This window comes from Protopterus annectens, chromosome 3.part0 (genome assembly GCF_019279795.1).
Source record: "Protopterus annectens isolate FY-2018-M chromosome 3.part0, PAN1.0, whole genome shotgun sequence".
Classification (NCBI taxonomy): Eukaryota; Metazoa; Chordata; order Ceratodontiformes; family Protopteridae; genus Protopterus; species Protopterus annectens.
Window position 1 is genome coordinate 109835374 of NC_056731.1, and position 13948 is coordinate 109849321.

The following is a 13948-nucleotide window of genomic DNA, read 5'->3' on the forward strand; positions in this document are numbered from 1 at the left end:
ATTGTACAGCCAAACTGGAAGCTAAGCTGTTTCCACCCAAGACTGGAACAGTCAAGAGGAGAAGGTTAACACTTGCACCACACCTCCAGCCGCACACAGACCTACTAAAACAGCACTGGCAAAAAATACACACAAATACACAAAATCAAACTCGGAGGCTCTAAATCAAAACCTGCAAAAGCATCAGAGACCTCCAAAGCAGACACCCAAACAACCTGCATTTCCTATCACAAACCAGACAACACATAAACAAAATCAATGTGCCACACAATCACAGCCCTTAAAGCGAAATAACGTACCTATCACACTAGTAATATGTGACTCTATAGTCGGGCACACTGACGTCCCACTCACTGGACAAGCAGAAGGTTACTGTTAGCTTCAGGAGCTAGAATCCGCCACATAACACAAGCACTCAGGTCACTCCAGAACAAGTACAAATATGACTCTGTCGTTGTTCATGTTGGTGTGAATGACCTGAGACGTACCCCCCTGGACTACATGAAAAGAGACATGGAAGAGCTCTCTGATCATGCAGCCCAGGCTGGAATGACCCTGACCCTGAGTAGCATCCTGACCTCACCAAGAATGATACCACAGTATAAAGAAATAAATTATCAATTTCAACAATTGGCTAAGCGTCTGGTGTCATTCAAAGGGGATCCCGTGTCTGTCAGCCTGGGACGACATGCTCGACAAGCCGCATTGCTTCACAAGAGACGGCTTAGACCTGTCACCCCTAGGCTTTCGAATACTGGCCAAGGCTCTTGCTGCCCCATAGTGCTTTTTTTAGGCAAGGCTCAAAAGTCAAACCCACCTCCGTAAACAGCACAATTAACAAAAAACTGAGGGTTATGCTACTCAATGCCAGGAGTTTAAATCTCAAAATGCATGCGCTCGAAGCACTCCTCAGTATGAAGAACGTCGACATCTGTGCAGTAACTGAAACCTGGTTCAAGGCTCCAGAGAGCACCCCAGCACTACCAGGCTACAACTCATACCACACTTTTCGGCCACAGAACATGGACCGAAACACAAAAAGAGGGGGTGTATCCATATTCATCAAGGATACCTACACCTCCATGTTAGTGGCGCAGCATGATACCTCTGAGATCATCCATGTGCAACTAACAGCGGGCAAATCTGCAATGCAAATTGTGGCCTGCTACAGATCACCCTTAATGACCCAGGACCACCACTCCACCTTTCTGGAGATGCTGGAAAACATGAAGGTCTTACCGAACACCTGATATTGGGCAATTTCAATTACCCTACCATTTACTGGGAAAGCTACTCGAGTACAAATTCCCAGGCCCAGCGCTTCCTGAAATTCATCAACTAAAACTCCCTGGATCAACTGGTAAACTCCCCTACCAGAGGTGAAAACATATTGGACCTGGACATCACCAACATAGATGACAGGTGTTCCACACCGGAGGTCAACCCGTCACTGGTTAGATCAGACCATAAACTAATTACTCTTGATGTCCACACTCCACCACCACCACCAACTAAGGAAACCACAGTAAAAAAACTTTTCTAAAGCAAACTTCACCTTAAGACAGAGGTGGTAAGTTTCACAGCCCCCACGCTGAAGGATAACGCTACCCAAGATGCAGAAACCTGTACAAATGCACTCTGTGAGCACCTACAAGGATGCATGGATTGTGCCATCCCTAGCAAAACCAAGACTCACTCCTCTAAAAGAAGGAAAACAGTTTGGTGGACCCCTGCAATAAACAGGCTGTACATTCCCCTTTGGTAAAAACTCTGTACCCATGAACTACCACATAGGCAGCAATCAACTTAACACTGAATGCGTGATAAGAGACCTTGGGACCCAGGTGGACAGCAGTCTCTCCTTTGATGGTCACATCACCACAGTAGTCAGGAAGTCCTTCTACGTGGCACATCTGATCATAAAAGGGTTCCCATCTACTCTTCACTCATTAGACCCATTATAGAGTACAACGCCCCTTTTGGAATGTACCTCACAAGACATCTGCAGCAGCTGGAAAGGCCACAGAAGTACCTCACAAAGAGGATTACTGGCCTCAAACAAATGCCCTACACTGACCGCTTCAAAGAACTCCAGCTTTACTCTGTAGCATATCGCCTACTCCGAGGTGATCTCTGCCTAACATATAAAGCTATGTCAAACCCAGAGCTGTTGGACATGCTACACCTAAAGAAATCCCAATCCCTCCAAGCTACATGCTCTAGGGACGTAAACCTCGTCACCACAATAAACAGGACACACTGGAGGGATAGATTCCCATCCCAGAGACTTCCTATACTCTGGAACAAGCTACCCATCTATGTCAAGCAAAGTTCTTCATTAGCACTCTTCAAGAAAAATCTTGATGAGTGGATGGGAAATAGGAAATACACCCCGGGGATCACTTCTGTGACTCTGCTGGACAGTGGCACAGGAAAATAACTTTCTTGGGTGGCGTAAGCTATGGTACCTTGCTGGCTAGGCTTATGTAGGCTCTTGGGCCGATAGCCTAGTACCTACCTGTGAACAATAGGAGGAGGAAACTAGTTCAGAAAAAAAGCAAATCCCAAGAAAGAAAGCCATTCCTGATCAGTATCAGTAAGAAACTAAGGTCCCTCATGAAATCATCCAAGGCTAACTTCAAAAGAAAAATAGCCAAGGTTTCAAAAGATAACCACAAAGCCTTCTTTAGCTATGAAAGTGGCAACTCGCAGATATGCTCTGAACTAGTGCAAAATAGCACAAAATATACTGAACCTGCTGATATTGCCAACATCCTGGCAGATGGATTCAGTACAAACTTCACCCCCCTCTCACTTCCAAAAGGGCCCACAACAATACCGGCAAAGTGTAGTGTCCCAAAAATCACAGATGCACAGGTGAAAACAGCCCTTTCAAAAGCCAAAAAAACAGCGTCAATGGCACCAGATGGTGTCCCAGGCTGCGTCTTGCATGAACTACAGAACGAACTAACCCCCCACCTAAACACGCTGTTCAACCTCAGCCTCTCCACAGGCTACATGACCATAGAATGGTGCACAGCAACGGATATTCCTCTCCACAAAGGAGGGGCCACAACTGACCCTGGTAACTATCGCCCCATAAGCCTGACTAGCCTGGTTTGCAAGGCTGTGGAGCGCATCATCATGGAACTCATTAACAAAGACATTGAGAACCTCCAAACACTTGAACCGACCCAGTTTGGCTTTGTTAAGGGCAGATCATGCCTACTAAACCTGGTTGACTTCTTCAAGATGGTCACCAAGTCCATAGACGAGGGAAAGGTTGTTCACACAGCCTACCTTGACCTCACCAAGGCTTTCGACACCATTCCCCACTCGGGTATTACAGAAAAACTCACCAGCCTAAACATAAACCCCTACGTCATGAGATGGGTTGCCATCTGGCTTACAGACAGAACTCACACGGTAAGAATAGCGGGCTCCAGGCCCGACTCTAAACCAGTCACAAGTGGTGTCCCGCAAGGCTCAGTCCTGGGACCCCTACTGTTTGGCATATATTTCTCAGAAGTACAGGCAAACACAGGAGGACTATGGATAACCAAGTTCGCCGATGACTGCAAACTGGGAGCTATAATTGATTCTCCGGCTGACATGGACATCCTCCAAAAGGGCCTTACTGAGACGGACACCTGGTGTCAAAGTCATGGCCTCAAGCTAAATGACAAAAAATGCATAGTCATCCCATTTGGGAAAAAGAAAACATCCATGAATTACCATGTAGGTGGCAGCCCCCTTAATACAGAAGAGATAATAAGAGATCTGGGGACCCAGGTAGATAGTAATCTCTCCTTTGACAATCATATTGCCAAAGTAGTTAGGAAATCCTTCTATGTGGCCCATCTAATTACTAAAGGGTTCGCATCTAGAAGTAAAGAGTTTATAGTGCCCCTCTATTCGTCACTCAGACCCATCACAGAATACAATGCCCCATTTGGGATGTACCTCACAAGACACTTCCAGCAACTGGAAAGACCACAAAAGTACCTCAGCAAGAGGATTACTGGCCTCAAACATATGTGCTATGCAGCCCGAATGAAAAATCTCCGGCTGTAGTCAGTGGCATATCGGTTACTCAGAGGTGATCTCTGCCTGACTTACAAAGCCATGTCCAACTCAGAATTGATGGACATGCTCCACCTAAAGAAATCCAAGTCGCTGCGAGCCACGCGTTCTAGTGAGCTAAACCTCACCACAACAGTAAATAGAACATGCTGGAGGGATAGAGTCCTGTCACAGAGACTCCCCATGCTTTGGAACAAAATTCCAAATTACATCGGGCAAAGCCCCTCACTAACACTCTTCAAGAGAAACCTTGACGAGTGGATGGGTAACAGAAAATACACCGCTGGGATCACTTCATTGGCTCTGCTTGACAGAGGATCAATTAATTAATCAATGGGGAGGCGAAAGCCGACACACTCTGGCTAGGCTTATAAATGCCCTCAGGCAGATAGCCTAGTACCTACCTATGAACCTATAAATATTCAAATTAAAAAAATTGAAGATATCAGAAGCAGTGAAGAAAGGGAGGAGCTTATTCAGCACAATTTACAGTAGAGGTGAGAAGCTTAAAATCGCCCAGTTTAAAAAGACCAACAAACATGAGGGTGGGAAAACCCTAGCAGGGAATCACCAGCAGTGCTATACTTTATGCAGGCTTGAAATTCTTCAGACAAAGACAAAGTCCCAGAGTTTCACTTTGTATTTAAGTATCACTCCGGAAACCATTCAAATTCACCAATGCAAAAACATGTGAAATATGAGCCTGCCACAGTATCTATTCCTGTGTCAAAGACACTTACTTTAAATGTGCCTTTTTGGCATCAGATTGTTCCAAACATGTCAGTGTTAAAGGTCATTCAGAAGTTCTGTATTTGGCAGTGGATAAACAAGCCCCCCTTCTTTCATGGGAATCCCTCCTCACCCTTCCAGTCAAAAGGAATTCTTTCCTCCTGTACTCCATAATATGTTGGGATACATTCATAGAGTTTGTTCCTGTACACCAAATAGGAAAAGGCTTTTATTCCACAATATTTCTGGTTCTAAAGGAGGAGCACTCTTGGGGAGACCAGTGTTGGATCTGTCTTCTTTCAGTCTTTTTCTAAAGATTCCAAAGTTCAAAAAGATGACTCTTCAGTTTCACCTCTGATACGAGATCAGAGTCTTATGGCAACATTAGACCTCCAACATATTTATCATCCCATACCAATTGCAAGCAGTTTCAAGAGACTTCTTTGATTTTGTGTGTCTGGGTCACATTAGCATATCTTTGCATTATCCTTTTGGCTGTCTGCTGCTCCAAGGGTGTTTATAAAGTGACTGGCCCCAGTAGTGAACCCCTGCAGATTGCAGGGTATCCACATTTTTTCCTTATTTAGATAACTTGCTTATATGTGCAAAGTCTTTTTCCCAGTTGTTAGGAGCCCGTAGTACAGCTATTCTCCTTCCTGAAAAATCTGGGATTCAAGCTAAATATGCAAAAATCTGTTATATTCCCTTCTCAAAAGACTTTCCTTCCTCAAGAGAAGGTGGATTTGTATCTAGAAATCTTCCTGAACTTTTCTCACCTGTCTTATTCTACAGACAGAGAATATCTTAGGATGTTTGGCCTTATAGCTTCCATGATTCTCATGTTTTCCTTTGCCAGGTTACAAGTAAGAAAGATGCAGTGCAATCTAAAAGACCTGTAGACCTAACTTTCTCATCCTTTGGGATTTTAGATTGCAATATTGAATTTCATCAAGTCAGAAGTGAATTGTTGGATGAAACAAATGACTCAAAATCCAGGTCTCTTTTTTCTCCACTTGCTACAACACAAGCTGTACATTCCTCAGACTTTGCTTGGGGAGCTGTTTGCATGAGAATAAATATGCAAGGACTGTAGGACAGTTCAGGCAGATTGCAGCACATCACTTAAAGAAAATTTGGCAGTGATTTGTACCATAAAGTCTCTACATCATTTATGGGACCCAAGTCCCGTACATATTATGACAGTCAATACCCTGGTCATGTGGTACATAAATAGGGAGGAAGCAGTTCATATCTTCTGTGCCCACTAGCAATGATTGTTTGGGAGTTGGTTCTTCAACACTCCTTAACTCTTTGGCATCTTACATACCGTCAGAGCAAAACATAGTGGCAGACAGGCATGTCCTAGACAGACCCTCACAAATGAAAACTCAATACTGAGGTCTTCCAGAATTGATCCAGATGTGGGGAGAACCTCAAATAGATATGTTTGCCTCCTTTCAAAACAGACAGACTAAACCAATTCTGTTGCAGAATACTCTGCCAGCAGATTTGGAAAAAAGTTGCTCTTTCATTCCCCTTGTCAGGGATTTTCCTGTATGCATTTCCACCCTTTTCAATGATATCCAGGTTAATTCTGAAGATTCAGAAGGTTACCACAAAAATGATTGTGGTACCTTCCTTTTGTCCCAGGCAAAATCGGTCATGTCTTCATATTGAATTGGCGAAGGAAATTACCACAAGCTTCCTCACCTCTGGATCTACTCTCACAGGACCGGGGGAGTTTCATACACCACAGTATCAAACCATTTCAACTGGTTGCCTGAGTGATTTCATTTTAATACCTTTTAGACACTTTAATGAGGATGTCCCTCAGGTACTGAAGGAGGCAAGAAAACTTGTTACTAGAAAGTCAGATATTGGCAAATGCAAGAAATTTTTTAATTAGTCCCTAGCCAATACACAAGAATCCAACAGGGAATTTGTACCACTGGTGCTTGAATGTTTGTGTGAGTTAGTGTCCTGTGTTCTTAACCATATCTGTTTTTCATAGAGAGAGAGTCACTTTTGCACAAGCCCCTCTTTTATGCCCAAGGTTGTTTCAGAACTTATTTGTAATCAAGCCCCCAGTCTCCTTGTTTTCTATCCAGACCCTGAAAACAAGGGAGAGAGAAGATTCTCCACACACTAGATATGCATAGGCAACTCTGGTACTATCTTGATAGAACTAAGTCCTTTAGGAAAGCTAACCAGCTATTCATTTCCTATTCGGAGACTATAAAAGGTCAAACCATGACCAAAACAGACTGTTTTCAGATGGTTTTCCTCTGCTTTGTTTTTTGTTGCTCTTACCATGGAAAATTATCATGGAAAATCCATTCTAGGCAATGTTAAAGCACATGCTGCAAGAGCCTTCGCTTCTTCAGTAACGGACTATAAAAGGGTGAACTCTAGAAGCAACAACGTTATCCTCCATTGATACATTTACAAAACACTGTAAGCTGGATTCCTTTTCCAGGTCCTGAACAGGCTTTGCTAGGACCATTCTTCAGAGGCTGCTGGACCTGTATCCTTCTTCCTCACAGACTGGATAAGCTATAATAGTCTACCTGTAGACTGCTGCAGCAGTGAGAGTGATGAACATAGTATAGCTGTTTAAGTTGTACTTATCTATAATGGTAGATGTTCGAATTCTTCACTGGTGCGGTAGCCACACACACCCTACTCCCCCCTTCTTGTAAATAGTTTTGGTGTAATATAAAGTTATTTTGTAGTTGCTTATATTGTTGTTTAGTTCAGGGTGAGTCCCCTAATTTATTTTTGTAGAGGGGCAAGAAAGTCCTGAAGATTTTTAGTCAGTTTGGCTATATGTGTAGTCTTCTCCAAAAAGGTCAATTCTACAGATAGAGCGACTGTGTGGGAGGTGATTAAAGCTTTGGTAAGCTGGTAGGTTGCTGTATCCTTGCTAGATACAACCTGTAGGCTACTGCAACAGTGAAGAATTTGAACATCTACTGATGTTCTTCGTGTTTCACTGTTGCAGTCATTACATTTCGGTTATCCTGCTGGCAGGTTGCCCTCAGCCGGCCTGAATTCCGAAGGCTTGGGTCCTGCGTCGGTTGCTGTCGCTTCTTCCCTGACGTCATGTCGTCGGGGGTATAAAAGATGCAGCTGACGCCATTTTATTTAGTTTTTCTTGCCGCATGGTGCCCGAAGCAGAAGCAGTTCGCAAGCGCCGGTCGGCCGACTCCTGACATTTTCATGTTCGAGTTTCAGATCCAAAGTCTTCATTAAAAGCTAAGTACCCCATTGGGGAAACTTTTTTCTTGCTCCAGACCGATGTCAGAAAAAGTTATAGGTAAGTGCAACTTGTACAGCTTTACTTTCAGCTAGTATGATAGCCCTTCTGAGACCTTGATATACCATTGTTTTGAATATTAGAACCCGAAATGTGGTCATCAAAGTATAGGCAAAGAGAAACAAATAGGGGGAAACCAAAGCGAAAGGCCAGCACTGGTATAGTTTTTAGAAGAATCTATAATATAAGCTGCTGTTAAAAAAGGAGTAATTAATAGAGCATATAAAATATTGCATGGTAACTAAAAGAATCAGTCAGAGGAGGTTAGAAAGGATTGGGAAGAGAGATTAGATAAGCAATTCACAAAGAAACAATGTGGGATATATGAATGTCTTCCAAATGTGCAACAAAGTCTAGAAGATTTAGGATCTTTACTTGGAAGTGTTTACATAAATACTTTTATACCCCAAGTAGACGCCAAAGAATTTTTCTTCGAGTAGACAGCAAATGTTGAAGGGGGGAAGAAAGAGGTAATTGGGAGCATATTTTCTTGGAGTGTAATGAGCTGGCAGACTTTAAGACTCCTCTATCAGAGATATTGGGTGAGCAGATTGGTGTAACTAAGGAATATTTTTTTAGCTATGATCAGAATCAGAATTGCCTAGACATAGTAAGGCCTTTATGAGCCTAATTATGGTGGCTGCCAAAAAAGCAGTTACTAGAAAATGGAAATCAAAGTCTAAACCAACTATACTAGAAGCAGTGAATATAGTAACGGAGAGAAAACAACTGAAATTAGCATCTTTAGAAAAGAGTAGGAGCAAATTACATAGAAGAAATGGGAACTGATGGAACAGTACATGCAGGGAAGGAACGAGGTATAAAAAGGCAGGATATGAATGAGTTATATAAGGTTTGACTGACAATGACTGGATATATTACAAGGGATGTATAATGTTTGCAACTAAAATTATGTCAATATGGTTTGTTTTCATTTAAATAAATGTATGCTTGCCTGTGTCATGTGATAAAGATGTTTCTTGTTTAAAAAAAAAATAAACTAAAATGTGGTGTAGCTTTGTAGTCTTCATCATTTAATTATCTGCATTGTTAAGAAGACTGTTATGGGTCTTGTATGGTTTATGTAGGTCTGTTATAGCTATTATAATGTGTTTTATTGTTTATTTGCAGAATATTTGTCAACAGCAACAATGTCCAGTCTCTCTTGGATGCAGCAAACCAATACCAGATTGAACCAGTAAAGAAGATGTGTGTTGACTTCCTCAAGGAACAAATTGATGCATCTAATTGTTTAGGTAAAACTAATTACTTGCTGGCACTGGGTTTGGCTGTTAATGCTAATGTGAATGGGAATGCAGCTGATAAAAAAAATGAGCAAGTAAATAAAATTTTGTTGCATTGGTGAAATTCTCTTTATACTTAAATTATATAATGAACTATTTAATAAACTGGTCAGAGTTTAAAAATAATTGCCAGTCTGTCTCAATTTACAGTTTTTTTAATGTTTCCATACTTATTAATTGCATTTTGGTGTCTGGGTGGGTCCCGCTAGTCTAGTAACCTTTTTTTAGGGAAGAGATATGTGAGTCAAGCTCTATAGCAGGCATTTAGTAAACAGCTGCTGAAGGGTTACATGGGTTTGTAGTCTCAGAAATCATAAATAAAGGATGTGATATTGTCAGTCTCATCCTAATTGACATAGTTTGGGTCTGATCCGATCCCTTGGATCTGTCTCTGCCTGTTTGCTAGCTGGAGGACTTTATCCAAGCTCGTGGGCTAGTACCCTTCCCATCGTACAGTTGGGTAATGCCTCAGATCTCATTTGCCGCACTGCATGGAAGAATGTCGATCAGCTCTAGGCTAAGTGAAATTATCTTTGTTTTTAGTCTACCCTTCTCTGCTTTGATTAGTGGTCACCTCTTCTTGTAGTTTCCCTTCCTTTAGAGGTCCATTTAAGTTAGAGGGCTGTTCCATTCCCCTCATGTTTTCCACCCTTCTAAATTCAGAGGGCTATACTTTATTTTTTGTGTTGTTTAGTAGTATGTTGTTGCCATTTTATTCTAGAAGGCTCGTTCCTCTTGCTTAAAAAAAAAAAAAAAATATATATATATATATATATATATATATATATATATATATATACACACACACACACACACACACACACACATATATATATATATATATATATATATATAGAGAGAGAGAGAGAGAGAGAAGGCAATATAGGCAAAGTTTCTAGTTTTTCAAGTGCTTGTGGTACTGTTTATTGACCTTTGCTTCTAACTTACTACATTTTTGGTGCGGTCATCCCCTACGTTGTTGTTAGGTTCTTACATTAAGTATGTCTCAAAAGGAGCATAAGCCACTTTGCTTTAAAAAGTGTTCAGAATGTGAGAAAAAGATGCCAATGAGTGACTTTCACTCACTTTGCCTCTACTGTCTTGGACCACTTCACCTTCAGGAGGACTGCGCGATCTGGCATGGATTTAACCAGATCCCTTTGGATGATGATGTGGATAAGGTGGTGCAGAGACTGTTGAAGACACCTGCCCTGGCCAAGCTCATCCTGGATCCGAGTCCAAAGGAGTTGGAACAAACCCACAGGGCACCTATTCCTACCCCGATACGATCGTCTTCTTCAGAGCAAGAAATCTCTGAGGTCCAGCTTGTCTCAATGTCCGCTCCGAGACCCTCTGTTTCTTCTGGTCTGACGTCGGCTGTAAGTGTCTCTGCTTCATTATGTCAGGAGACCTCTAAGATCCGACACTCTGTGCTCCGGCCCTTAGAGCCAATCTGGATCTACCAAGATCCGACTCTGCCTCTCAGGGATTCGGCTCAGATGAGTTTGGATTCTACTTCTGTCTCAGAGTCGCTGTCTTCTGCTCCAGAGACTCCTTCAGTTCCGACAACTCGTTTGTCGGTTCCAGGGGCTCTTTGGAGCCAAGCCAGACTGCTTTTGAGGCTATGGAGGGAGATATGACTTCTTCTAGTAAACTGAGCAAGCTACTTCAGAGCTTCTTTCCCATACTCTGGTATCTCTATCTCATCACCCCCTTCCACAGAGCCACAGAGATCCCAGGCCTCAGGGTCCCCATCTCTTCTGAAACTTCTCCAGCATACCCCTCTGAAGAAGTCCCTCAGAAGAGAACTTTCAAGAGGAAGCACCTAGACTCTCCTGAGGAGTCTGCCACTTCAGACACTGACTTGGATGATGTAGAAGGATCCCCACAGTCACCCACTGGGGAGGTCTCATTTGGAGAAATCATAAAAATTCCGAAGCAAAGGGGTGATTGGCAGCCTTCCACCCCTTCTGCCGAGGAGTCAGTCTTACCCGAAGGCCCTCTGTTCTCAGCCTTCAACCTCTTGGGTGACTCCGCTTTCCAACGAGCTCATAGACTTACTTTCTTAGAAGGCGTGGGAGACCACAGATACCATAGAACCAACTCCACGGAGGTCAAATAAGTACATTACCACCCCAAAGGACAAGACATTTTGGACAAAAGGGTGTAGCAGTGGATGTCATTGTTGTGGCAGCGGCCACAAAGAAAGAACTCTCTGAGACTAGTTCTTCTATCCGTCCTCCTAATAAGGATTCTAGGATGATGGAGAGGTATGGGAAGTGTGTATTCTCTTCAGTGACTTTTTCTCTTTGATTGCTAAATTACCTTAGTCAATTTACCAGCTTACAGAGAAATCTGATCAAGGAGTTGTTAGATTCCCTTCAAGGAGTAGTTGCTGATGCGGTCAAGGAAAAAGTCAGTGCACAGCTAGCTATCCTCAATGCAGTTATAAACTCCTCCATGAAGCTTATATCATATGCTGCAGATGGAATAAGTAGAGGTGCGGGTTCAGACATCTCCATCAGGAGACAAGCCTGGATGTGCCTCTGTGACTTTGTGGAACCTTTCAGATCTTCATTTGTCAACGCCCCATTTGATGGCTCATCCCTGTTTGGGCCTAAAGTAAAAGAAACACTCACCAGGTGTGAAAAGGAGGGAAGACTTTGTCAGCCATTGGAGTACATTTTTCTGCTCCTACCAGACCCTTTCACAAAAGTCAGAGAGGTAGCAGAAAGATGTGGTTCAGAAGACCCCAAAGATCTTACCAAGACACACAGGGTGAAAGTTCTTCCCGAGGCCGAGGAGGGAACAACAACGGAAGATGCCACCTCGTGGCAGAGGAGGTCTGCAAAATCAGAGCTCCAGAAATACCTTCTTTGGCGTGCCCTTTCAGTGCTCCTGAAGGAGTACCTGATTGTCCACCTCTGGAGGCAAACGAGGGGCATTTGTCCTTGTACCCAACAACCTGGCGAAACATAACCACAGACAAATGGGTGCTAGATATAATTTTCAGAGTATTTATATATATATATATATATATATATATATATATATATATATAATTCCCTTGTTTTTTTCCTGTCCCCATCAGAAAGTCACTTCCAGACATTCCACCCAGTCAAAAGGAACAAGCAACATTAGAGATTCAAATGTTGCTAAGCAAAAGAGTCATCCAAGAAATCCTCGCAAACTAGAGAGGATTCAGAATGTATTCAAGGTTTTTTTTGGTTCCAAAGAAAACAGGAGATTGGAGACCCATTTTGGATCTAAACAATTTAAACAAATCTGTAAGAAAGACAAAGTTCCGAATGGTCAAACTGCAGTTGATAATTCCATTTCTGGAAAAAGGCAGTTGGATGTGCTTTATAGACCTGCAAGACGCGTACTACCATATACTAATGGAAAGACAGTCAAAAAGGTTCTTACGCTTTCAGCATTATCAGTTCAGAGTCTGCCCTTTGGTCTCACCACAGCCCCCAGGGTGTTCACCAAATGTGTTGCAGTGATAGCGGCTCACCTGAGGCACCAAGGATTCCGAGTGTTTCCCTATCTGGGCGACTGGCTCATCGCCACCCCAACCAGACATCTGCTGCTGCAAGCCAGGGACTACACCATTCAAACTTGCTTCTCCCTAGGCATCTCAATAAACTTTGAAAAACCTGTTCTAGAACTGTCTCAAAGCTTAAACTTCATTGGAGTAGAGTTAGACACCAGTTCCTTGATTGCAAAACTTTCCCCAAGAAAAAGTACAAGATCTTCACTACCAGGTTCGGAGCCTAATCAGAAAATCATGCCCAACAGTGAAGCAAGTTCTACAAGTATTAGGGAAGCTGGCAGCATCAATAATGCTTGTCCCCCTGGCACACCTTCACATGAGAATATTACAATGGCTGCTATCAACTTAGTGGTCTTTTCTGGAACTTCGCATGTCTCACAAGATTCTCATTACAAACATATGCAAAAGGGACCTGTAATGGTGGATTTGATTCTCCCCTAGTCTGTTAGGGATGACCTTTCTTTCCACCAAAACCAGTAGCTCAAGTAACCACAGACGCCGCCCAGATTGGGGGGGGGAGGCATTATCTGGGTAAGACCATCCAAGGTTTGTGGCAATATCACGAGGCTCATCTACACATAAATGTCCTAGAGATGAGAGCTATGCTTCTAATGTTACAGGCATTTCAGGGCACTCTTCCTCTAGGAATGATAGCAATCCAGTCGGACAACATGTCCGTAGTGTGGTACATAAACAAACAAGGAAGAACCAGATCTTCCCCCATGTCAACAGGCTCTAAGAGTTTGGCAATGGTCGATAAACTCCTACCGCCTTCTAGTTGCGAAGCACATCCCAGGGAAATCCAGCATGATTGCCGACTGAGCAGAGCCATTCTTTGGCCACATGAGTGGTCCTTCAATTAGAAAGTAACGGAAACTATTTTCCAAAAATGGGGCCAGCCTTGCTGTGACCTATTTGCTTCCCCAACCAGTACCAAATGCAGCAACTACTTTGCCCTGA

At 42.9% G+C, this 13948-nt stretch overlaps 1 protein-coding gene across 1 annotated transcript in view; it reads left to right on the forward strand.

Annotated features, from left to right (window-relative positions):
• KLHL7 (kelch like family member 7) overlaps positions 1 to 13948 on the forward strand; it is a 1243755-nt gene that overhangs the window by 510816 nt on the left and 718991 nt on the right. Inside the window, exon 4 of the mRNA XM_044064614.1 lies at positions 9260 to 9384. Coding sequence (XP_043920549.1) covers positions 9260 to 9384 — 125 coding nt within the window. The remainder of the gene's footprint in view (positions 1 to 9259; positions 9385 to 13948) is intronic.